The sequence below is a fragment of the Dendrobium catenatum genome, unplaced genomic scaffold, assembly GCF_001605985.2.
Source record: "Dendrobium catenatum unplaced genomic scaffold, ASM160598v2 fragScaff_scaffold_1557, whole genome shotgun sequence".
Lineage (NCBI taxonomy): Eukaryota > Viridiplantae > Streptophyta > Magnoliopsida > Asparagales > Orchidaceae > Dendrobium > Dendrobium catenatum.
Window position 1 is genome coordinate 1,244,323 of NW_021320019.1, and position 27,188 is coordinate 1,271,510.

General features: G+C 33.0%; 1 protein-coding gene across 2 annotated transcripts; it reads right to left on the reverse strand.

Moving 5' to 3' along the window:
* Nucleotides 1–1,779: 1,779 nt before the first annotated feature.
* Nucleotides 1,780–25,608, reverse strand: LOC110114036 (pumilio homolog 24). Of its 2 annotated transcripts, none has more exons than XM_028700556.1 (17): nt 25,088–25,608; nt 24,867–24,920; nt 24,416–24,477; nt 24,275–24,356; nt 23,994–24,117; nt 23,795–23,878; nt 18,886–19,000; nt 11,077–11,227; nt 10,788–10,979; nt 10,512–10,583; nt 6,769–6,819; nt 6,651–6,701; nt 6,450–6,557; nt 6,181–6,366; nt 4,985–5,059; nt 2,426–2,670; nt 1,780–2,217 (listed from the first exon to the last, which is right to left on the reverse strand). In XM_028700556.1, exons 1-17 carry the CDS (start codon nt 25,502–25,504, stop codon nt 2,100–2,102), a joined length of 2,187 nt encoding a protein of 728 aa, XP_028556389.1. In that variant the 5' UTR covers nt 25,505–25,608; the 3' UTR covers nt 1,780–2,099. The 2 variants fall into 2 exon arrangements, with proteins under 2 accessions (XP_028556389.1, XP_020702443.1); XM_020846784.2 differs by having other exon boundaries at nt 6,769–6,855.
* Between the last annotated feature and the right edge of the window lie 1,580 nt (nt 25,609–27,188).

The window sequence follows — 27,188 nt, forward strand, 5'->3', positions numbered from 1 at the left end:
TTATGTACTACTTTGAATATTCTAATAATTAAGATGTTGAAATATTGAATAAGTTATGTGGCTATTTAATTCTAATATTGGGCTCTCTTAACATTAATAATGCACCTAACTTTTGTCATGAACTGAAACAACTATAATCTCCTAAACAATAAGAGGGCAACCTTAGTGGGGCATACATTAAAATTTTATTTCTTAATTTGCCTATCAATGTATAGAAAAATAAGATATTACAATAAGAAATATCACGTGTAAGTGAAAGATTAAACAAAATGAACATTATTGATGAGTTTAGAAAAAAGACAACCCATACTTATGTGGATCCATGATCTTAATTAAACTATTCATTAGCGCTTCATTTGTCCTCTTCACTTAATTGTCTTCTAGAGGTTTCATTTCAGCTTAGTAAAGTCATTATATTATGTTTAGAGATGATAATATTTAGGGTTGCTTGAAGAACTTTCCCCACTACTATTGCTAAATGTTATATGAATCTATATATGTGACAAAATATATGTTATGAGATTCTGAAGTAAAATATATTAGGATAAACTTCAATGATCATAAATTTGAGCAAGATCAATACAATTTAAAATATCATATACAGTACTAATCTCATTTGCTCTGCATCAAATCTTATTAAAAAATGCAATATTAATCTTAGCACAAATTCAATGATTTTAAAATCCATCATAATATATTTTATATCAGAATATCTTAGCATAAATTTATATAATTTCATCAAGCAATGATCTTGATTTTAGACAACACAACAAAAATGAAATATGCAAACACCCTAGCACATAAATATCAAATAGACCAGATACTTTGAGAATTAATCAAACAAATTACCTTAAAGAGGATGATGATGACAAGTTGAGGAATATCAAACACCAATACATTGTTTGTATATGTAAATTTTATGCATATAAATTAAGGCATATAAAATCATACTTTCTTCACTTTATATGCAACATTTCTCTGTAATTGTAGATAAGGTGTTATGCCACTTTTATTAGCCAACAAGTTGAAGTACACAACTTAGGAAGATTGCAATGAATAGAAAAATTGTTGTGAAACTTATTTTTTGATTAATTATTGTATGTCTTTAGCATTTTAAAATATGAATATTGCAATTACTCATAATGATTTTATAAAATTTATATGCTTACCACATAATTCACTGATCTAAATTTTTATAATTTCTTGTAAAATTATTTAGTCAATATATATACATACTAAAATATATGCATAAAAATATTATTCTATTTAAAAAATTTAATTTATTAATATATTTGTTGCTTAAAATTTTAAATATTATATAAATAAATACAAAATATTAAATAAAAACTATGTAGCATTTATATCAATCCCCCTAATTTTATTTAATGATTTGTGAGCATTTTTAATTCTCAACCCTTTACAACACAATGATATAACCAAATAGGCACAATCAACATTAAGTTGACACTATAACTCAAACATAAAAGTCTCAACCAAACGAACAATTATTATGTCCTCTGACCGGATACAGAGGAACATCCGGTCATAGACAAAATCCCGCCTATACCGAGGTGTACCGAGTTTTTCCAAAAAAACTCGGTGCACCTCGGTATAGATGAGATTTTACCTACAACCGATTGTTCCTCTGCATCCTTACACCGAACCAAATAAAAGTTCCAACCAAACAGCGCCAACAACTTTCAATAACTTTTCATAACTTCTCTGACAACAGCTTATCACCTAACTTCTAAAACGACCACATAAATTAACATTTTAAAATATGCAAATGAGTATGTTAATCAGGTAATGAGCAGCTCAAAAAGAATCTGGATTACAGATCAGCAACAAATAAGCTGAAGGCGACAAAAAGAAGTAATATGGAATGGCATCAAACTATTCAAAAGAAATGGAAGCTAGCAATAACAGAAACTTATTAAATAATAAGCTAATAAACTACAAGTAAATATTTCAGTAAATAATTAAGGAAAAAAAGCAGCTATGCCTCAACTCAACCCTCCAATGCTAAATAGAGTGGTTCTCCATGGTGAATGTACCAGCTTAAAGGATCAGTGTTTACTATTACTAAGCTTGTTTTTAACTTATTTTCGATCTGAGAGCTTAATAATGCCAGAATCAACCAAAGGCTGGAGCTCGGGTTTTGTTAGATCCCTCACACTGATTTCTGATGATTCAAGGAATGCTGAAACAACCTTGCAACTGTAACGAACAGCAAATTAAATTTAATCAATGCCTATGATTTGGGATTTTGGTGATAAATTATTAAGCAAGGTTTCCTTTAAGACGGCTTTCTTACTGCTTCATAAAGCAAATTTTTATTATAAAAATTAAAATTTTTATACTAAAAAGCTGTTTTAAGAAGCAGAATAAAAGTCGTCCCAAACAAACCTAAGTGTGTGTTTTTTACCTGTGACCTTTAGCCCACTTCGCACTCTTTCCTTCCAAAGCCATTTTCCATAAGGTTTCAGCAAAGGAAGGAGAATCCAATATAAGTTTTCTGATGGTCCTGCTGGAGTGGAAGTTCTCAAAGATGTGGTCAGCTTCAGATTCTTCAGACTTGGGAAAAGCAGCGACTGTAGCTATGGCTTTATGCAGATCAGCTAATCTGTCACTTAGAGAATGAAGTATGCCATCACTTCCACCAACAGCAACCTGCAAGAAATAAAGCAAGAAGTTCACTACAGATTCTGATCTTATTGGAAGAGAGTTAGAAAAAAAAAAGACTGGCATAAAGCTCTTGCTCAATCATTTGGCTAAGAAAATATTTCCCATCCACGAAAATTTTTTCATGAGTACAAATAAAATCAACATCATTCATCCTTACCAACACAAATGTAGTTTGGTATTACATCAAACAAAAAGTACAAAATTTCACTGCGTTCATTTATGAACAATCAATGACCGGTTTCATCTTTTGCGCATCATTGACTATTATACAAATAGATGCATGTATCAATGGAATGGATGAAGATGGCATTCTACTATAATTAGAATGTTCAAATTTTATGCAAGTTGAAGCTCATAGCAAAACTTTTTACTAATTCATTAACCAAAAAATTTGAATATTTTAATGCCCCAACTTCACAAAATTTCATACTCCAATTTAACCCTTAGTTGTTTAATTCTGAACCATTCTGCAGCAAAAAAATAGAAGTTTCAACAATAAGAAGCCAGCCTATGAATACATAGGTCAAAAGGCCTTAGCAGAAAAGAAATTAATTATAACTGTTCAAATTATCAAAATTTTTCTATACAAAATCTTTAGTTAACATAAAGGTTAAATAAGTAAGATAGATGCATTGCCAGAAGACAGGTCATTCTGCCAAAATTTTCCAACAATGTAAAAGGCATATTTGATGTGTATTTATGAATACAGCATGAAACTAATTATCCAGGGTTCAATAATAAGCCAAGTTAGAAGAAGCCCAAAAGAAAAATGAAATACATATATAAGACATGTTGATAATGCGGCAACAGCTTCCCCCCAAAAGCACCACATGCATGAATATTAAAGGAAAATAAGCAAAACAAACAAAAATTGAATCAACAACATAAAAAGATATTAAATCTTGCTGAAGGCAAATGAAGATGATTAACCAGCATTATCTCTAAATAATAGGAAAATGCACAAGGAAAAATCACTCGTTTATGGGTATAAATAAAAATGCAAAAGACATATGAAGCATACTCTCACTACTACTTGATAGAATAACAACAACAACAACAATATCAAGCCTTTGTCCCACTACGTGGGGTCGGCTACATGAATCATTTTTTTCCATTGTCTTGTTAAAAGTCAAATTCTGGTTTAAATCTAATAAAGAAAGATCATTTCTAATATTTTCTAACTAAGTCTTTTTACCTTTCTTAATATAAGTCAAATCTAATACATCTACTTTCCTAACCGGGTCATCGGAAGGTCGACATTTTATGTAACCAAACCATCTAAGGCGACTCTCTCTAATCTTATCTTCCACTGGAGCTACTCCAACCTTTTCACGTATATGCTCATTTCGTTTCTTATCTCTAAGGATAAATCCACTCATCCACATGAGCATCATCTCTGCCACACTTAACTTAGTATTATGATTCTCTTTTAATGGCCACCATAAGGCACCATAAAGCATTGTAGGTCTCACCACCATCTTGTAGAATTTTACCTTAAGTTTTAGGGGAACTTTTCTACACTAGTTCTATTACTACTTAAATTATACTTCATATATTCAGTTTTAGATCTACTCAAGCGAAAACCTTTAGACTCTAAGGTTGACCTCCATAATTCATGTTTACCTTCAACTCTATCTCTAGTAAAGAATATATCTAACAAAAACATCCTTTGAGAAATAAGGTAATATACCTATCTTAAGGGGAAAAAGCTCAAAATAATCCTCCAATTATTTGAATGTAGCCAATTTAGTCCCAAAGTATAACATATCCCTAGTTTTATCCATTGACCATAAAAAATTGATCCCAATTTAGTCCCTCATAGTCCACTTGGGATCAATTTCGTATAATCAAGAGACTAAATTAGGATTAATTGTTTATCTAAATTTTCAATCATTTTTATATAAGAAGACAATTTGAATCAATTTTGCATAGTCAAGAGACAAAATTGGAGCAATACGATAATCTAGATTAAATTTGCCACAAGTGAATAGTGAGGGCATTACTTTGGGCTTCTTCACTTATCTAAAAGAAAAACAATGATGTGCATTCAAAGTAAAGAAAGTGTTTTTTTTAGATAATTACCTCTGAAGAGCATCAAAAAGCTGTGCAAACAAAGTGAAACAGCATGATCACCCTATGTTTGTGAAGTTGCTTAAGTTTTTTACATTCTATCAATAAATGGATGAGTTCTCTACAAGTTACTAATTCTTTTTCCATAGCATATCCGCATCAATAAGTTGCCTTAAACAGAATATGCATATGAAATGGTCACGTAATTTGAGAAAGAGAAAAGAATCACCTCAAATATTACTTCTCTGCCAAAGTTTGATCGAAGTAGCTCATCAGCAGTGTCGATACAAGTCTCGATTAGACACTGAGACATTTAGCCAAATTTACCAATTAACATAAGCCAAGAAAGATTGTTTCAGACTTTACGGTAAGCAGATTGCAGTGATAAAGTCAAACATCTCAACCAATGACTTCCGCTACTGATATATAAAAGAAAAGAAGGCACCACACGTACCGCAACTCAACTAGTGAAAGAAGACGGGAGCAAGTTTGCTAGAGGAGAAAAATAACAAAACTTAAGAAACAAGTGCACTTGAGTAAATGATTGAAAAAACCATGTGTTTAAAAAGACAACGAAATCATTAAAATTGAAGTGCGGCAATGCTACCTCTAAATTAAAAGTTAAAAAGGATTAAAGATATAGATTTTCCGATATAAATGCATCAGCACGGCACTTAAACAGATAACAGCAGCATATAAGCTAAAAGATACAGAAACTGAAGAATTCATTACGCCAAGAATACAAAATCCACTTAGTTGGAAGGTCACAACCATCAAGGAAAATATCACAACCTATGCTTCTAACAGTATACAAAAAGAGTTAACGAAAGACATTTTGGATATAGTTCACAAGAGAACAGTAGAAAAAGCTTGCAGACGGAAAAAGATAACACAATTGAATGACTAGCAATACAATACATGAACTAATGAAGAAACCAGTAAAGTCCGAAACTGTGTGGAACATAACTGAAAATTATGACCTACAAGATGCATAGATTGAAGAATTGAGGATTATCCTACATATAACTACATGATAATAATCTCTTTTAAATGATCCATTCATTATCATTTAGATTTCTAATTTTTCTAATAATGCTATTATAAAAGGTGTGGTAGTGATTCTGTTGGCCCAATCTAATGACAGTATAAAATTCAAAACAAATAATTCGGGCACATGGACATGTTAACCTTATAGAATAACCCCTTCAAGTAGTAACAACTTTCTCTTGTTCCAAATTAATAGTGATAAAGAAATTTTCTTTCCAAAATACCATACTACATATTTTCCTTCAGCTTTTTTGATTCATTAAGCTCTGAACACATAAAACTTGGAAAAGCGGATAGTAGGGCCATCTCCATACGCAGACAGAAAATAATTCTGTTTTGATACTCGCACACTTGTTAGATTAAAGGGGAATGTCTCACCTCAGCCAGACCACTCTCCACCAATAATTCCTTTCTCCTTACTAAAGCTTCCTTCTTACCTCCCACAGCTGATTGCATGGTCTTCAAAGAATCATTGTACTTGTTGTTCTGAGTCGTTATGGCTTCTGTATCAATTTCTAATATCTTTTCTAGACCTGCTTCACTGGCCCCCTCTTCCTTCTCATCCTAATGTATGGGAAAATTTAGACCCGCTTTATAGTTTTATAATACCAACAAATGTATCAATGTTAAAACATTAAAACAATTGCCTGTGTGCAAAGAGAAGGTACGGTTGAATTAAGACAAGCTAGATCATCAGGGGTAAAATAGCGGTGGCACTGCGGATGGAGCAACAGCAATAATGGACGCCTTCCATTCTGGTATTTCATCAAAAAAACAAGCATTTTTAAGAAATATAAAAACGACTGTATATCAAATTGATGAATGGAATAGATTATATGAATTCACACCTTATCCAGAACAAGTTCTTTTAGCATAGACTGTAGCTCACGTATGATAATCTGAAATTGGACATGGAGGTTAAATCTAGTAAGTCTAGAACCCAGCAACTTTGAATGATATACTGACCTTTGTTACAAGCTTAGTGTCATCAACAACTGAAAGGATGCTGGAGAGCAGCTGTTGGTAAACACTAGATATGAGCATATAGAAAATCTGGGAAAAATATTCTTCAGATTCTAAAATAAAGAGGCAAAGAAGATATTAACAGTTTTGCATGAGTTAATAGAATGACGAATGTAAGAAAACAAGTAAAAAGAGCTAAAGGGAGTCTGTTGTATAGAAATTATTATTAATAGGATTAGACAAAACTCTAGGAAGCACGAATACTTCATAAAGCCATTTGTGTGTGTTGGATAGCATGCGTTCAACACGAAAAAAATATGTTTAATGTACATCATCAAAATTAGAGCCGTACAAGGACAGGACATACCGCCACATGGCTAAAACATACCTCAACACGGTCAGGTCATGTGTTTATGATGATTTATTTTTAAGTCAGCTTTGCAAACTAATTTTTTAATCAATGATCCTGAATGCTCTAGTGAAAAGGACATTAATGCTAGTGGTGAAGAAAATCATAATGTTGAGTGTGTTGAGTCAATTATAGATACATCGATGATTTTGTATTTTTGAGGTCATTCTGAGGATTACATATACTTCTTTCGTGTCATTTGTGCGGACAATATAATGTTAACATTGAAAAAATCATGCTTATCTAAAGGTTTTATTATAAGCATTTTTAGGTAATATTTTTAAGTGAAGACTTAAAAAATTCTCTGTTTAGTGCAAGTTACATATGCCGGCGATTTTCGAACCTATGATTCTTGCAACTCAGTTGTCATATAAATGTAGATACTTGGGTTTTAATAATTGTGTAGCTAATGTGTCAAATAAAATATGTTTTTTTTTTTTTTAAAGGACGTGCTTAGTTGCTCTATTGTAAAAGATATTGAACAAATGTTGTATACTAAAGTTGTTGGAGAAGAACCATCTATGGGACTTCTGTGTATGATAATTTCTTAAGGGTCAATAGGAGAATTTTACATAATGATTTAAGAACTTTGACATGGAAGTTGAGTAGTGGATGATAGCTGTGGTTTTAAATATCATCCTTCAATGATGCAAAAGAAAAGTGGTGCCCATCCAAAAGTTAATACTATTGAGGAGTTTGTTGATACTATTATAGACGATGTCCTTACTTTTGCAAGATTTATGGAAAATCTGATTACTTGGTCTACCGTTGTGGTATAATCAGATTGGATCAAGTGTTGTCCTTGGACCGATTGAATCATTTTACCTACATCGAAGTTACTCATCTTAATAAAACAACTGCTGATCATGCTCCTTTGTTAATTTATGCCATTAAATCTGTTTCCACTATCCTTCTCAGTTTAGATTTAAAAATGTGTAGACATCATTCAGTCCTGGATTTAGTTAAACAAAATATTTGGCTCCTGTTCTTATATATACATAACCTATGGAGATTGCGGTTAGAACTTGAGATTCTTTTACCCTGATGACATTATGCCACAGAAGCGTTGCTGAAAATATCATATGCTGGGTTAATGGTGCTGGTAAGGTGTTTTCTGAAAGGATGTTTGGTATTGGAATTACTACTGTGGCTGCTTTGTTTCCAGCTGTAGTTCATACTTCTGCGAAAATCTTAAGTCTTTTGAAAATGAAGATGGCGATCTGTTTAAGCTGCAGTCTTTGCTACCTGGTTATGTTATCACACAAACTACTAACATTTCAAATGCTCATAGGCGGAGTGTCAAATCTCTCCTGATTCTAGTTTCAGGTTCAAAATGGCAGGGAAGTTGATGATTATATCTAGGGCATTAGTTCAATTCTAAAACTTCTATAGCATAAATCTATTCCCATTACAGTTTCTCTATTTGTCTGGATAATTTTTCATGCTGCTCTGACTGTTGATGTTAGGATGCAAAGCTTTGCATTCCAGTTGGCTTCAAGGTGTCAGTGTTGTTCTTTCATGTCTTCTGGAATAGTGAAGTGCTTCGAGTGTGTGGCCAGCTCATAATGTTTTTTTTTTTTATGAAGTTGTCTAATACATTTTCTGTCACTCTAGTAATTACTGCTTGGAAAAATTATGTGATGAATGTTAAGCCTGGTCAAATCAGGTATTTGATTCCAATTTGCATTCTGTGGTTTCTATAAGGGAATAGAAATGACTCTAAACATAAGGGAAAAAAGATTTGCGCAAGTAGTATTGTGTGTCAAATTGATAATCAGATTAAGCTGTCGCCTGTAAATAAAAGCCAAGCTGATTGATGATTGGGCTATTAAAGGGAGGAGTTTATTGTATGGTTATTTTTCAATGTGTCCTCCCCCTAGAACTTCTAGAATCACAAGACTGCTAGATGGTGGAAACCTGAAGCTGGTTGGTGAAGCTCAATTTTGATTAAATGGTGATGGGTTCGTCACAGCTCAATGTTAATGGCTGTGCTAGAGGAACTCCAGAAGCAGTTGCTGGTGGCTTGCTTAGAGATAATTCGGGTCATTAAATTTTTTTCCTTTTAATATCTTTTTGGGCACTCAGAAGGCATATTTTGCTGAATTTTCTGCTTTGGCTCATGGATTAAAACTTTGTTTGATTTTGGAATCACCCATTTATGGATTCAAGTTGATGCGCTGTCAGTTTAGAAGTTGGAGCTCAGCCACCGGTTAATGATTTGTTCAGTTTCTATTTGTGCTGACGAATGATAATAAGATTGTGAAAAATAGATTGAGGTGGTTTCAACATGTACCATGAAAAGACATAGCATCCACCACTAAAGCTAGCACATAAATTAATATGAAAAATCTAAAAGGAAAAGATGTGGAATGAGGACAAAATAACAAGCACATCAGCAAAAATACTTGCATAAAACAAAACTATTGTGTTATTTAGCAATTAAAAGGAATTAGGGATTTGAAAACTTCGATCTCAAACTGATGCAAACTCCCCAAGAACAAGAGTAAAGCCAATAAGTATGGTATTGATTCTAGTTAAGCCTAAATAAAGGCTGGCTCAATCTAATTAAAATTCAATGCCTAGCCTAGCTAGTTTATTTAGGTCTGATCTAGACCAAGCCAAAAAAAATGATCAAAATTTTTTATCTAGAATTCAAAAACTTACCTGCAACAATACATCCACAAATGCATAGTTTCATATATACAAATATCAATATACAAATGCACGTGCATACAAATACATTTTGTTTCAACCAAAAGCTATATAGTTCATTTTGATAAAAGCCCAACTAAAACTAAATTCAATTAGAGCTAAAAGCTGATTCCATTTTTTTGTGATGCACAATAAAATTTTTAGCCCAGAAAGGAATAAATGGAGCATTCATAAAGTACTCGCAAAAGAGTTGAGATAGGCCTCTGACGTAGATATTAATGAAGAAAACAAAAACAAAAACAAAAATTTTTTAAACATATATTTATATACACAAAAACATACATCTTATCTATGAATTTTAATGTGGCAAACATCATGAATATCATAAGTAGCAACTCATATTATTATTGCACTACATAAAATGCACATTGCATAATGCGTGGAAATGTTAGCTAATAGAATTGATAGATGGAGGCATAACGAACAAACAATTTTGATCATTACTGTGCATCTGCTTTTCGAGTGCAGATTGAACAATTTAAAACTAATAGCATAAAAAAATATCGGTTAAGTTCACAAAATTATGTATAAATTGCAAATAGCAACGTAATTGCTTGACTAGGATTATAAATAACAATATAAACTTGACAGGAATACACGCTTTAAAACTAAATGAGGTACTCACAAGACTCCCATACTGGTCCAATGCTAGCTTTCTGATGTGATCCTTAATTCCCTTAACAATTTTCTTTCTATCCTGTTGATTAAAAGGAAGAAAAGAAACAGTTCACAGGTACTGAAGAAAATAACCAGAAGTAGCTTAAACTGTTAGCTACTTGTACAAAAGAAATCACCAATATCAGAAATTCTGAAAGAAACTTTTTATAAATTACTAATGGACGGTATCATCATAAAAATAAGATAAACAGAAAGGCTAAATACACAAACCCTCGTAACATACCTTTGCAGTTCCATGCTTGATACAAAAGATGCCAACTTTAAGTCCATCTCTCGTGTGCATCATGTTCACAAGGGGAATTCTCGTCTTCCTTCTTTTGTTTTTCCGTTTACTAGATGCATGAAGGCCGTCATCAGTGACAGACTCTTGAGAGAGAAGAGGCAGCAACTGTTGAATCACATCTGCAGCAGAGGACTTCGAAAAGTGCAAATCAAATTAATTAGAATAGTTATAACGCTAAATAAAATTTACAAGTTATGTTAAATGATTTCATCAAATTGAAAATTATTACCCTGTCAGCTATTGTAAAATACTCTACTAATGTGGCGTGTATGATTGAGTAGTCCACAATCCCCTTTTCTAGAAGTGGTTGAATTATAGAGGTCATATGTTGTAATACCGAAGATTTCTGTAGTTTGAGTTTTGAAATTAAGTCTGCCAAGCTGATAGAAGTGGGATAGACCACATTAACTACCACTAACAAAATAAAGTCCCGCAGAAACAAATAATCTTACAAATCAGACATAAGGGAAAACAAAAATCCGCCTTTGAGATATGCCAACAACTCTTGATTGCAAAGGTAACAACTTGCAAAATAAAGCTAAAATAAAAATGCCAATAAGTGGAGGAAGGGAAAAAAAACTTGAGCATAAAAAAAATGAAGTATAATGAAGATTCTTTTATGAATGGTGAAACTGATTTCGAGCAACTAAACCTATGCTTGGAAACATCATGAAAAGGCTGCATGTAAACAACTCAGAATTGATATGAGCTCAAACCGTATCATGTTCCAAATATAAAACTCAATGTTAATACAGAAACAACCTATGATACACAGATACGAATACGACACGGCACGGATACGGGACACGTTAATTGTTGAAAATATAGGGCATGGAGATGGGTTAGACATGGTATTATAATTTTTATATTTTAAAAATAGTATATAAAAATTGAATAAGTATAATATTAAAAATAATTTAGAAATAATAAGTCATTTAACTAGAATTTATGCTTAAATTGATTAACATTAGAATGTCAAGAGTCGAGCGTCGATGATGTGTTTTAGACATCGAAAGAGGAGACGACAATGTTTTCGAGCGTCGGGCATCAATGTTATGCAGGAAGTATTGGTCGTCGATGTCAAGAGGTCATCTATCATCGATGTTTAGAAGGCATTACTTGTCGTTGTTAAGATGACATCAAATAAAGATGAGTTGTCAGGTTGTGGGTATAGAAATTGCTAGTGTTGAGCATCAATGTCAAGATAGTGTCAGACATTGATGTTGAGATGGTTTTGAAATATCAATGTTGTAATGACATCGATGTTGAGATGGCATCGAGCATTATTGTGAAATCAAAGTTTTGACCCACCAAAAGAGAGATGAAAATGAAAATATTTGATGAATGGGGTTTTGAGTGCGGGCGATTGATTTGGTGATGTGGATAGAAAATAAGAAATTTAACTATTTATATTTAAAATAAATAAAATTTTAAACACAAGAAATTATATTTAAAACAAAAATTTCATAAAAGTATTTAAGACAAGTATATTGGACATGTGTGTCTAATTTGTATTTAATATTTTTTAATTGGACACGTGTTGAATGCGTGTCATGTCGAATACGTGTCAGATACTGCATGCCTCTTTGAGAAGTGTCGATGCATCATAGGATGCAACAAACTTCAAGTTCACTCAAGCTACAATCCCTCTCAATATTGAGCTTGGTTTGGCCTTGAATGTTACTTGAGTTCTTTTGTCTGTGGCCCAAAATATGGTTCAATCTTGACCTTGGTTTGGGGTCATATCTTGCTTGGTTATGGGAACACATCAACCAAACATATGTTAAATTCAAAGAATTGGTTTCTAAAATTATGTTGAACTGGATTGTGAGCTATGTTGATTGTTGATTTATTATCACAGTGTAGCTTCATGAATCATTGTCACTTGATTCTTAGGTCTTTTAGAATCATCTTGATCCATAGTAACTTACATAAAGCTAAGGTCATAGCTCTGAACTCTACTTCTGCACTAGATCTTGCCACCACATTCTATTTCTTGCTCCTCCATGTAGCAAAGTTTCCTCCAAGGAATGTACAATATCCTGAGGTAGATCATCTATCTACTAGTGATCCTACATAACCTACATCATGCATAATCTGCATCAATATACGCTTCTAGGGTTATTTCACATTCTCTTCTAAAGAGAATCCTTTTTTCTATATTCTTCTTGAGGTAGTGCAGTATTCTGTCTATTGCTTGCATGTGAGTCTGCTTTGGATTTTACATGAGCTGACTGACCACGCTTACAATAAAGATTATATCTAGTATGGTGTGGGAAAGGTAGATTAGTTTTCTCACAGGTCTCTGATAAGCTCTCTTATATACGTTTGGATTCTCTTAGCTTCCCCTAATTTGAGATTTGGCTCTACTGGTGTTGGTGTCGGTTTACAAGCAAGTTTACATGTTTCTTTAAGAAGATCAATAATATATTTTTATTGTGAAATGAAAATCCTCTGTTGGAGTGGGTAACTTCAATTTCAAGAAATATTTCAATCTACCAAGTTTTTTAATCTTAAATTCCTTGGCAAAATATTTCCTTAGAATCACATTCTCATTTTCATCATTCTCAATCAATATGATATCATCCACATAAATCAACAAAATTGTGACTCCCCATGAGTTTAAGTGCTGAAGAATAATGTGTGGACCCCTTGGCTTTATTGATATCTATTAAGTAAGCTCTAAGTGACTGATTTAGCCCATATAGAGCCATTTTTAACTTATATAGTTTGTTACCCCCAAAATTCTCCTTAACAGCTAGTGGAATCTCCATAAACATTTCTTCCTCTAAGTCTCCATACAGGAATGCAATTTTGACATCCAGCTATTCCAGATGTCAGTTATAATTAGCAACTAGTGAGAACAAGATCCTCATGGTGTTCATCTTGGTCACATGTGCAAAAAAATCCTGGTAGTCAATATCGTAAGTCTGAGTGTACCCTTTTGCTACCAATCTTGCATTATTCCTAAAACATTTCACAAAGAACACCCATTTGAAACTGACTGGGTTTTTTCCTACTGGTAGATCGATGATCTCCCAAGTATTGTTCTTCTCCATGGCCTGTGTTTCATCTTTCATGACACTTTTCCAATTCTCTTCAGATAAGACTTCAAATTATTGTTAAGAATATGAATATCATTTAGTGTAATCAGGAAATTTTTGTGTAAATGTGATAAATTATGGAAGGATATAAAGTTAGTTACAGGGTACACGGGAGATTTTTTAGGTGAACTTGTGTTTACCTCAATTTCAGGAGATGGTTCAGATTCTTAGATCTGATATAGAGCATAATTTGGATTTGTACGCCTGGAATATACATTTCCAAACCTCATGTTATCCGTAATAGCTTTGTCCTCAATTTCCTCAGCTTTAATTTCAGGTTTAGGAGGATTGGTTTAAGGTGGAGCTAGAAGGTCAAGGGGACTTCTCATCTTCCTTAGTTTCAGTCTTTCCCCCAAAGATGAGGTTTGGTAAAATAATTTTTTTGTTTATCAAAAGCAACATCAACAGATGGAAGGATTTTCTTGGAGGGGTGATACCATTTATAGCCTCTCTGGATGGATGAATATCTAACAAAGATACACTTAAATGTTGTTGGATCTAATTTTCCTTTATTTTTGACTGTAAATGTGAACATAGACAATGCACCCAAAAATTTTAGGTGTGACGTTATTATGGGTTCGGATTTCAAGGTAAAAAGAAGATAGAATATTCATTAGTATTTTTAGTCCCAAGATTTTTAAGGTAGTCGATTTATGAGATATATGACAGTCAGAAGGGCTTTCTCCCAGTAGGATTTGGGTACATTGTGGTGAAATAAAACTGCACGTGTAAAGGAAAGAAGGTGACCTTTTTTTTTTGCAACTCCATTTTGTTGCGGGGTGTGAATGATAACTTTTTTTAGAGTAAGAGAATAGGGTTTGGTTAAATAAATCTTTGGCATCGTCAGACTGAAATTTATTTATTTTTACCCCGAATAGGTTTTGGATCATGATGTGAAAAATGAGGATAGTGCTAACATCAGATTTATTTTTAGAAGAAAGATCCAAGAGACTCGAGTATGGTCATCAATAAATGATACAAATCATCAAGACCCTGAGATGTTAGGGATTTTTGTGGGTCCCCAGATATCACTATAAATAAGGTAGAAGGGATTATACATCCCTCATTTTTGTTTGAAAAAAAAACGTGTTTATGTTTGGTAACTCATAAATTTCACAATAAAATTATTCATTTTTCAATACAACAACAATAACAACAACATCAAGCCTTTATCCCACTACGTGGGGTCGACTACATTAATCCTTTTTCTCCATTGTGTCCTATTAAGAGTCAAATTCTCATTTAAATCTAATAAAGAAATATCATTTCTGATATTTTCTAACAAAAATTTTGGATACATATTTTTTAAGACATCGAAAGATGGATGCTCTAATCTAAAATGATGATGCCAAATAGTAAATTTTTTATTAGATATGGATAACATGGAATAACTATTATTGATAATAATAGGTGTGTTCGGCTCTTCCAGGTAGTACAGTCCATCTTTCTCCTTAGCAAGTCCAATATTCTTCCTCGATTCCTGGTCTTAAAATAAGCAACAAGTAGGGTCCATAATACTTAGCAATTATAGTCACTAGTAAGTTTTTGTATAGAGATTAGGTTTGTGGATAATTGAGGTAGATGGAGTACATTTTCAAGAGTAAGAGAGGAAGATAGGAGTATGTCTCCTTGGTTGGCTACTGTGATAAGAGAACCATCAACAGTGATGATTTGCTTATTACTCGGGCACGGAGTGTAATTGAAATGGGTAATGGAGTGTGTATATGATTTGTGGCTTTTGAGTCAATGATCCATAAATCTTTCAAATGATTTTTAGAGAGACTTAATATAATGGATATGAAAAACTTACCTGAAAGTGCATAAGAAGAAGATACAGATGATTTTTTAAGTGATACCAAGAGTTGTTTTAACTTCTCAATATCTTCTTTGTTAAATTCTCTAAAAGATGGACTGTGTTTCTAAGCTAGACTGAATTGTTGTAGTGTTAGATTGTGATGCCCCTCCAACCCCCCCCCCCCCCCCCCCCCCCCCCCCCCCCTTTAATCCACTTCTTTAATTTCACTCCTTATTTGAAGGTTTTTCATATAACTTCCAGCATGTCTCTTTTGTGTGGCATGATTTCTTGCAATATTTCTTCAAGTTCGCCGGAGAGAGGCGGCGCCGACGGGAGAGGCGGCGGGAAGGGAAGCCGACGTGCGGGAACCCCTCTGTTTCGCGAACACAGGCTACGGGAAGGAAAATTTCGGGATAACCTGGAAGCCGTGCGGGATTAAGGGGAGAAAAGGCTTCATTTTAAGTGGTTGGGACCGGTTCTATGAGGCGTACGTCTCACCCAGAATTGCGCAATTGCGCCTCTGAGGCGCGCCTCTGACCAGGTGAGGCGTACGCCTCTGCCAGGAGAGGAATTGCGTAAGCCTCGAGGCGTTTTTGGGTCAAATTGCGCATAGGCGCGCCTCTTATTGCGCAATTTTAAACAGAGGGATTTCCTCAACACGAATGAGAGAAAATGGTCTCATTTAATAAAGGTGTCTCTTCTTTGTCAAGGATCTGAACTCTAAACTGATCAAACTCCATATTTAATATTGCAAGAAAGTCATACATTCTATCTTTCTCAATAAAGCTTTTTAAGATAGCAACATCTTCCGGATATTTGGTCTCTATGCATGTAACAATTAAGTTCTTGCCACAAGCTTTGAAGGAGAGTGGCATATTCAGTCACAGTCTTGCTTCCTTGTTTTGTGCTTCCCACCTTGACCTTCATTTTGAATATTTAAGCAACATCCCGAGCTTTTGAGAAAATTTGTTTGCCGGCAAAGGGTAGCGATGAAAGCTATATTAATCAAGCATACAAGGTGTAGGGAAACAATGAAAGTTGTTTGGGTTACAGATAGGATAGCAAGGGAGTAATAACAATAAGGGAAGGCCTGCAATAAAGGCATGACAAAGCAGCCTGGAACAATAGCCCTCAGAATTCCAACAACGATAATGAAAGCCGGAGGATTATGTATCATTAGGCTCTGATACCATGTTAAATTCAGAGAATTTGAGAGGGAAAAGGCTTAATTTTATTACACAAAACTATCCTTATTTATAGATATATATAAGGTCTCTTCATAAAGAAACAAATAACTATATAATCATGCATAATTGCAAAATATAATCCTTCCCAAATCAGCCACCCAAATATGTAAGGAGATCGACATGATCCAGGTGAGCCTCCCACAAATCCCCATGTTGGCCATAGGATCAAGAGCCAAGGGATGGCTGGGATTTAACAAGGAGATCAGCATGATCCAAGTGAGCCTCTCGCGGATCTCCATACTAGCCGTGAGATTAAGGGCCAAGCGACGGCTAAGATTTAACAATATTAAGCTAAAAATCAACCTGCATAAGTAGAATTAAGAGTAAGATACATAATGTCCAACAGGCTTGGTGTGATTACAAGAATCCTGTGTTCACCTATTAGCCCATGTGTTTCATATGTGGATCACTATTGATTTAATGATTACAAACTTTATGTGGTGTCATTTAATGTGATTTGCTAAGTGCTTCTACATAAATCTTTTAAGATAGCAACAATCAAAATCAAGACCCGAGCTTTGCCAAAAGTCTAGACCGTTTAGTTTCATTGTAATATTGATTGAGTTTATATTTAGCTAAAATATGCAAAAATAATATTGTTTATAAATTTAACAAAAATATGCTAATGTGTTGCTTATTAATAAGTACAACAAAACAAATAGTGAAAACACTTTTACATGTTAAATACAAAACTATTTTGTAAAACCAACATTTTCAAACACCATCGCATGGTATTGTACCACTCAATCAAATAATATAATTTGAGTATTGAACTATTTTTTTGAACTTAGCATATATTTTGGTTTACAGTAGATTGAACTAAACGATCAAATCATACAGTACGATATATATCATATAATATGATGATGATCAAATAATATAATCATAAATTTGATCTTGTCATTAAACTAGTCGTTGCAACATAATTAATGATTTAAAAGTTTATGAATATTATTGTAATATGCTAATTGTATAGTACAATCTTCTCTAATCCAATCAATTTTGAGAGCTGATCATGCATATGATCCAATTGTATCGTATGATCCAATTGTTAATATGATAAACTCGAATAATGATTCGTATGGCTTTTATCTTATGGTTTCTAATGGTTAATAAGGTTAAGATTAATAGCTATATGCTAGTATTGGACATATTTCACAGTGCTTAAGCCTATTTATCTCAATGAAATTCATTGATTAAAAGACTAATGATTAATGTGCTCATATGCCTAACTTTTTAGGTCATTTGAAGAGAAAATTTAAAGAAAAGCTAAGTGTTTATCATCATAAAGGTCTCCTTGGCTCTTGTGTTCATCATCATAAAATCAAATTTTCAAAAATACGGAGCACCTTAATGCCACAGAGGACAAATGATGGATTTTCCTGCATGTAGCTTCGGGATGATTACATATTAGGAGGCATGCACATGATGTGCTAAATAAGTGAACTAGCAAAACACAAAGAACGAGATGATGTGGCCCCACACTTTGCAAAAATATCATATTCATACCGCAACAAATATGAATGGGTAAAAACTCCAAATAGTTTGTGGAATTTTCTATAACACACTGAAGTAACGCCCAAAACAATAACCTATTAAATTTGCATCCTAGTGATCACTAATCATACTTGAGTAATCAGAAAACACACACAAATTAGCTATACATGCTGAGGAATTCAGATACCAAGAAAAAAAGTTCAACCATTTTGCATCCATTAAATGCAGAGCATGTTGCACACTAGTTGAAGCTAACAAAATAGGATGATGCAAGCAGAAGCTAATGCATGAAAAAAAGCCTTCATGGCAGATAATATATCGTTGAATCTATAATTCACAGCTAAGAGTACAAAACTGATGCGCAAGCCATTGGAAAAAATGTATAGCGCAATTACCTTCCAGCATTTGTCAAGGTAAGGTCTTTGAATAATTGAAGTTCAGTCGAGTACATTTCCATCAAAAGGCGTTGTCTTTGAGACCCACTTGCCAAATGATACGCATGCTCAACAACTGCAAAGATAAAAACAAGAATTTAGTAGATGCAATAATAGTTAGCTATTGTAACTCCAAAAATTAAGGAAAATTGGAAGATCAGACACAATGTTGCCTAAGTAATAGATTTTTCCTGCCGCCATCATAATCAGTTAGAGAGAAAAAATAAACAGCAAGAAAAAAAAAACACTAGCGCCACTGCCTAAAAATAATGGGAGCAATAGCAACAAAAAATTTGAAGGAAGAATTAAAGAACTGAAGAGGATGATTTCTCATATCTTTTGATAACAGCACGTCTTTTGTAGCAGCAAAGATGGACATTGAACTCAACCTCAAAGGTGAGCACCAGTAAGAAACTCCACTAGCTCAAAACATACAAGGATTCCAATTAAATAAGATGATTCGAGTCAAGATGGATAGCTAGTAGCCAAGTACTGTTTTTAGACTTATAGTCCAATACTGACTAATAGCAACCCACTTTAAAACATAGTTTTAAAGATTTGCTACCTATTAGCAGTTTAATAGATGGGAATCACAATGAATACCACAGAAAACTTATTAGAGAAATTATTGATTACATGAGCATCAATGTCCATCATATATATTATGATTAGCTCATTAGTGATTTCATCAGGTATTATTAAACAGTTTGCTAGGTGTTCCTTTTAGGGTTTTTCATAAAGAAATGTCCACTAAGCAAGTTTGTAATACTTGCAATTTAATAGCAAGCTTAAGATGATGAATTCAATGCATTCAATGGCACAGCGTGAAGATCCAAAGTTCATTAGTCGAGTGTGTCAATTGAGGTGCTATTCATTGTAAATTTAGTGAGTAGAATTCAACCTAGAACTCAAGGATAATAAACACAAGATAAAATTAATTTGATTTTAACTATATATACTAAACACATTTTTCAATAATATATATATATATATCTGTGTGTGTGTGTGTTTGCGTTTGCGCACGCGTGTGCGTGTTATATTTTTAGTAGAAAGGAGAAAAAAACTAGAATTATGATTGTACTATTCAAAATCATTTTGAGACATTTTTTTATGAAGAAATCAAGGAGTTCATCCTGTGCAAATCCTTTAAAAGCAATATTTTGGGTGATTGCCTAGCCGGTCTTTCAATCTTAGTTATTATGCATTGAGTTTCAATTCAAACTTTGTACAATCAAGCATAAAAATCTTGTAGCTTCATACACCAAAGCTTTATGGAACTTGGAAGGTATAAACTTTGTAATCCATAATTTCATATTTGTTTAGCCCATAAAGAAGATTAGTGTTGCCGTTGTGGTAGCCAAATGTAGGAGAACACAAAGTGTAGACCATTGTGTCATTAAGGAGGAAGTTTCTCACGTATAAAAAGAGAGTTAGTGGAATCTTAAGCAAATAAGGTGCTTAGGCATAGATATTGGCTGATTAGATACCAGACAACATAAAAATCCTATCTGACTTCACTCTCTAAATAAATTTAAATTCTTGCACATTAAAATTCTTGCTTAGTTGAAATGTCAAAGCGATGATTTGATGCTCACATTCTTATACATAAGTTTTTCAATAGATCTCATTCCTTGTGCTTTATGTTTTGTTAATCACAATTCGCATTATTTAACATTATAATCATCATCTTTACTATAAGAATACTTTATGATTACGTCTCATATTGCCTGGTGTTTGATGAATTAAGAGATTCATAAGCATGCATGGTTGAATAAATCCAATACATTGAGTTTGTTGCTCATTCATATGTCCTAACATTTGATTCAATAACATAAGACACTTATTGGGTTACACTTGTAGGTGAATTACATAAGTTTACAAATTTGGTTTCTAAAACCATTGAGTGTGCTATCACTTCTATTGAGTTAACACTAGAACACTTGTTAGATTTTAGAACTTTGTTACAAGTTGTACGCATTAAACCCTATTTTCATTATTGGCTTTGAATTTGAATATTTATAGGTTATTCCCTATTTCTTCAATACATAGGGACCTGTCCGGATCATTGAATGAAGCCAAAAATAGAAGGGTTGAATGAAATGAATTCAATTTCTACCCCACCTTTAGATGTAGGAGAGGTTCAAATAGACCAATCACCATATCCATAACTATTAGTAGCATTGATTCTATTATATTTTATTATTTTTATTATTATCTTTATGTTGGTTTTCATTTTGAACTCAAGGACAATACAATTTGGAATCAAGAGCATCAATATCAAAAATATATAATGAGCTAGAATTTTTGTTAAAAGTAAGATCTATAGTTTCACATCACCCAAGTAGGGTCTATAGTTTCACATCACCAGTACCATCTCACATTGTTAAGCCATTAAAGCCCAAGTCAAAACAAATATGGACAGCCATCTTTTAAAATAGAGGGTTGCTCCATCTTCTATCAACTTCATTCAATCAAATAAAAGGCATTTGAATTTTCCAGATAATTATAAAGTTAAAAAAAAAAAAACTAACAATGTATTTATTATAATTTGACGATCCTTTGAATTCCTTGTCTTCACCTTATGTGTAATATTTATAAATACCATGAAATCAATAAAAAAATGAAATTGAAATTGAAGTAGAATTTTTTTTCGAGAAATCTTTGTCTTTTTCCTTAGGGAATACTTGATGGCTAACCATTTATCCTTATTTTGGTGGTTTTGGAGATCCCTCTTTAGTGAGAGATTTTAGACTTCTTATTTTTATTTTATTTGTGAGGCTTCTTTTTTATATACTTCTCATCCATCCAACTCCTTTAGTGATTTGGAGCTTCTCTAAGTTCGCACATTAGCGCCCGAATTATTTACAAAATAGTCGAGCTACCCAAATTATGTCCAAACTCAATCAACAAATTCTCCTTTTCAATCTCTATACGAAAACCTTCACAAAACCACCCTAAATAACTCAAGATCCTTATTCCTAACATCCGTAGCTTCCCAAAGAGTGTTCACACCACTCATAACTCCAAATCTAACTTTCCCTTAAGCTTCCCAATAAATCAGCCACAACATAAACAATCAATATCCAAATCTTTCCTTATATGTCTTGACCACCCTTTGATCTTCCACCTCCCAAAATCTACAAGCCCTGCAATCACTCATAATACATTCCCCTACATCTCTTAAAATAAAAAAATAATAATCACCACCAAACACACAACCCTAGCACTTACAACTGCAAGTTTTAAAGCCTTTAGTTAGCAACTTCCTAACCGCTCAATGTAGCCCATACATTCCTATTAATGTTGGCTTGCCTGAAAATTCATGCTTTGGTAAAAGCATGCAAATGCAAAATCAAACTATGGAGCAAAACATAGAGACCATCTCTAATACACCGTTGTCAAGAATGCCTATGTACTAAAACTCAATCATCAAGATTGACTCATGCAAAAGTGCAAGCGATCAAGGAGCGTTCAATACTATATACAGTCACAAGTAATATACTGAAGCTATGAGTTTCAGGATTTACAGAAGGCTCCTAAAAATGAAATTCTATCCAAGCTCTATATATATGATGAAATTCTCAAAATTCAATTGTTCACAAGAAGTTTCTAAGATCTCCTATAGACTTTTTAAGGTATTGGGACTTCATGTTCATTATTTGAATGGGAGCACATATGGAGCACATATAATCAAGTTCATACAAAAAAAGTAGAAATCCTCTAACGACCTTAAGGATGAACTCTTTAGCGTACATCATGTACAACAAGAGAATTAAAAAAAAGATATTTAAAAAAAGGTTGAAGAATAACAAGGATCCCTTACTATGTCATGATACACCATGAAATGGTGAATGATTTTTGGATGATGATAAGGAGGTCACACCATCTAATTTACAACAAGGAGATCTAAATGCTAATTTTTGTGATGATTAGGGTATAAACAATAGAAGTTCATCTAACATTAGGGTATAAACAATAGAAGTGCATCTAACACAAGCCAACAATAACAAGAAATAAAAAGAAACAATATTTATAGAAATTGAAGTATTTGAAGTTGTCACAAACTTTATTTATTATCATTGATTAGGAAAGCAGTATATGGATGAGATTAAAGAGGAGGAAGATTAGGAGAACTTAGACTCTATTGAAGATGAGGTAAGGGAAAAATTTATTTATTATGATGACAACTCCAATGAAGGTCTCCTGAGTGATACGAGTGCTAAGAATTTTTTATTACTTGTTATATTCTTCATTGGATCATTGGATGTTGCCATTTTGAACATAGGAGAGAGGAAGAAAATTATTTTGCTAAATTTATTTGAAGTTTTTCTTTGATATGATGTATGTTATTTTTATTTGATATATTGTATTACTTTAATCAATTGATGTTTAGATCACACTTCTACTTTGCACAATTTATAACTTGATAATTTGCAGTTTGTGTAATTTGTTACTTGATATACACACAAATTGTCACTTCTTACCATGTTAGAATGTTAATATGTCATTTTTAATATGTTAGTAGGTTATGATACTAATATATTACTTATTACCTTAATTTTGACTTTATGCAATTTTTAAATTGTGGGCTTACACCTCAAAACATCTTGAGGGTTACGCCTCGCCTCATGGATGAAAAATGTCTTAACACCCAATCGTGCAATTTTAAACCTTGAGTTAGAAGAACCTAAGATCGGATTGTTTGTAGGCCATAAAAACATATGCTTTATTTCATGCATAAGCACACAATCATAAAAGTATGTATGCATCTAAACTTTGTCCATACATGCTCACAGCACATTTTCATTTCAAGTCTATATTCCACAGTGACAAGCAGTTACAAGAGTAAAAAAGCTTTAAATATACATACCAGCTGATCCAACAGTATGTCGAATTAGAAAGCTAACATGCCCATGGAGAGATGAGATAAATCCTTCCAATTGTTTCTTGTTTGCTGTAATATGGCACAAGAAAAACAAAAATCACATTATTTTGTAATAAAAATGAAGGACTCAAATCTATAAAGGAAAAAAAAATTGGAAAATAAAATCATAGAGCTTGGCTCATACCAACATCCAAGAGTTTCTTTACAAGATGAACTGCATACTTCTTACGTGAAAGAGTTAGAAGATGTGGCCGAAGTTCTTCAAAAACAACATTTCTTTCCTCTTGAGATCCGTATTTAATACAAGTCTAATTGGGGGGGATAAATCAATGCAAACAATTTTATTAATTATCTTGTAAGATAACATTAAGCCATAAAACAACATCTATTTTACACATTTCCAAACCAGATCAGTTCGAACTAGAATCAAACTTATAAAAAACGCTAAAAATAACAAAGTCTCACTTGAAGCACACGAGCAGAGACATGGGAACTAGCAACTTCCAAAAGCTTTCCGTACATCTTCTGCAGGGCTTCACTAACCAACCTAAAGCAAGATAACTATTAATAGAGAAATTTGAGGTAAGAATGAATCAAAGAACCTACTTCGATCGCTCTACTTTTCCAATGCTATAGCATCTCATCTTTTCCCATAGTGAAGCTAGTTCCTGTCCAACATAAATAAAGGAAAAATAAAACCTTTTAACATATATTAAAAGTTCAAAATTAACATAGAACATAAACATTTTTATCAACATTCCGCCCATGTCAAGTCATGGACTGGCAAATAAATAATCTTCAAGGACTATTTGAAAGTTTGAAAAAACATTAAACGTGAACAACTTTCTTCAACCCATTATCCATATAGCATGGTTTTAGCAGATAGAAAATGCATTTATTGATAACTACAAGTAAAAAACAATTAAGAGAAGATTGCAAAAATAAAGGAAATGCATATGCAAGAAGAAAAACCATTTAATCATCATGTTTTCAAACAGCATGAATGATCTAAATAAACCAAAAAATTTAAATAATAAATTAGAGCACTCTATCATACTTTCTCCAGGATGTAGTTTGGCTTTCTCCTTATCTTTCTTGCTTCCGCTTTTTCCTGCATGGAAGCCGTCAATTTTAAAGTGAAACTCACTTCGCCATTCAGAAGTTGAAAAAATCGGTCCTTAAGCAGAGCCGAGTCATTTAAATAAAACTCATTTCTTTCAAACAGAAAGGTGTATAAATAGAACAAATTAAATGATTGATCAAGATAAAAAACAATACCTTGGCTGCCAAGCGACGCTCTTTTGGAGTATTGTCTTCCTTCTTCTCAGGAACTGCGACGTCCTTTTCAGTGGGTTTCAAGTGTTTCGCTCTCACGATCTTATTGAAAGGTATCGCCCCTGCGGATTTTGATTGTTTAAGGAACCTAGGCTTCTCTCCTTCCTTTGCCGTGGCGGTACCCCGCTTCCTTTTCTTCGAACTGCCGAGGTCTCCTGCGGAATCCATGATTTCTCCCAGAGCAGACCCATGTTTCACAGATTGGTTAGTCTTCAAAGGTCTCGCTTTCACCTTCTTCTTGAAATGTTTCCGCTCTGTTAGCTTTGTTTGATCGGATACCCTGCGCTTCGCACCTCCCTTGGCCGCCGAGGACTCCCGCACCCTTTTCTTCGAATCACCGAGCTTGCCCACCGCCGCCATCAGTGTTCCAACCGTAGAGCTCGCCTCTGCTTGCCTCTCGCTTACTCGATTATTTACCGTAGGGTTTTTCTCTAAAACTCGAAAGAGAGAGAGATAATCTCACAAAACCTTTTTTGAAAGTTAAATACTTATTACACTGGTTATATATTTATATATACTATATATTTTTAAGTTGAGAAAAAAAAATATTTTTATTTAAAAACAATGCTCTGTTTATTCTTTTAAAAAAAAACTTTTTATTTAAAAATTAATACATTAAAAAAGTAAAAATTGAGTTTAAGTTTGAAAGAGAGAGGATTAAGATACTAAGAAGCTGACATTATTCATGGGGTATGTTCAAGACATTGTTGAGCATGAGATATACTTTTGAACTTCTATTTCTGATTTCAATTCCAATAATTTTATAAATATTTATGGATAAAAATATATTTTCTTGAATTTCATAACATTTTAACCGCAGAACTTTTAATATATCATCTTACGTTTTATTTTAAATATTTTGGCTATATAAAATCAATTTTTTACCAATTGATTTTTCCTACACAATTTTTTTAGTATATAACTAAATTAAGGATTTTCAATAAATCTCAATAGTTATATAAAATTCTTAAATTGTTCATATGAGTATCACTTTGAAGTTAAAAATTGAAAGGAAAATGTTAAGTATAATATTATACATATAATGTGACTTTTATTGGTAATATTAGACTATGAAACCATGAATGCAATAGTACCTAACTATCAATTATAGTAGCTCATATATCAATTAGAGATGTTATGACATGTGAAAGTGAGCTATTTTATATGTTACAAGGGTCTTATATATTTTATTCAGACCTTATCTATCTGGTATGGATGTGAGAGGGATTCTGACCTTATTTATTAAAAATGAGTGTGGGAGATAACATGACTCTATTCTATTCTGATCCTGGCCTTACTTTCTATAAGCGGATGTGGGAGTTTAAAGGGAGGCAAATATGAAAGTGGAGTTATAAGCAAGCATCGAGACATGTGCATTATAAGCATTGCATTACATATGTATTAATAAATTGAGTGCGTGTAATATTCTAAATTGAAAATTAGAAATTCCTAAATTTGTATATGAACCCTCGTAAAATATGACAGCCAGATACAAGTAAATTTCTAATGGAAAACATTATGAGATATATATGAAATTTTTATGAATATGGCTTACAAGTGAGTGATAACTTTGAAAATAAGCATACACTGAAATCCTTGGAAATTATGTTTTACTAGTACTTCATTTATTCTTTACAAGTTACTGCCTTTTTAAATTATACTGTAATTTATTGTTTTAACTCGTATATTGATATATGTCATGGATTAGGAAAAGAAGTATACTTGGTCAATTGTGCTCACTATATTCTTTCAAACAGTTCAGGAAAAGGGAAGGGCCCATGAGTGGATAAGGTTTAGAGACAGTTTCCTTAAGGTCTAAGTAGGAAGGTACTATTTAATAATCCTATGTTTGTTTTATTGCCCACTGATGAATTTTTGGTAGTTAGTCAAATCTGTAGATGTGAAATTGAGATTGTAAATAAGAAGTTGAAATTAGAGTTAATAGAATTGCCTTAATAGGAGTTTGATGTAATAGTGTGCATGTATTAGTTAAGCAAATATCAGGCTCATATTGATTGCAGCAATAAGAGGGTAAGTTTATGTG

What these genes read in the sequence shown, in the direction of transcription:
- LOC110114036 (XM_020846784.2), bottom strand. Translation starts at nt 25,504, where the DNA reads ATGGCGGCGGTGGGCAAGCTCGGTGATTCGAAGAAAAGGGTGCGGGAG. An exon ending in ACCTTGACAAATGCTGGAAG is followed by an intron (nt 11,228 to 18,885) that starts GTAATTGCGCTA and finishes CACTTCTATCAG; the next exon opens with CTTGGCAGACTTAATTTCAA. An exon ending in AAGAACTTGTTCTGGATAAG is followed by an intron (nt 6,558 to 6,650) that starts GTGTGAATTCAT and finishes ATGAAATACCAG; the next exon opens with AATGGAAGGCGTCCATTATT.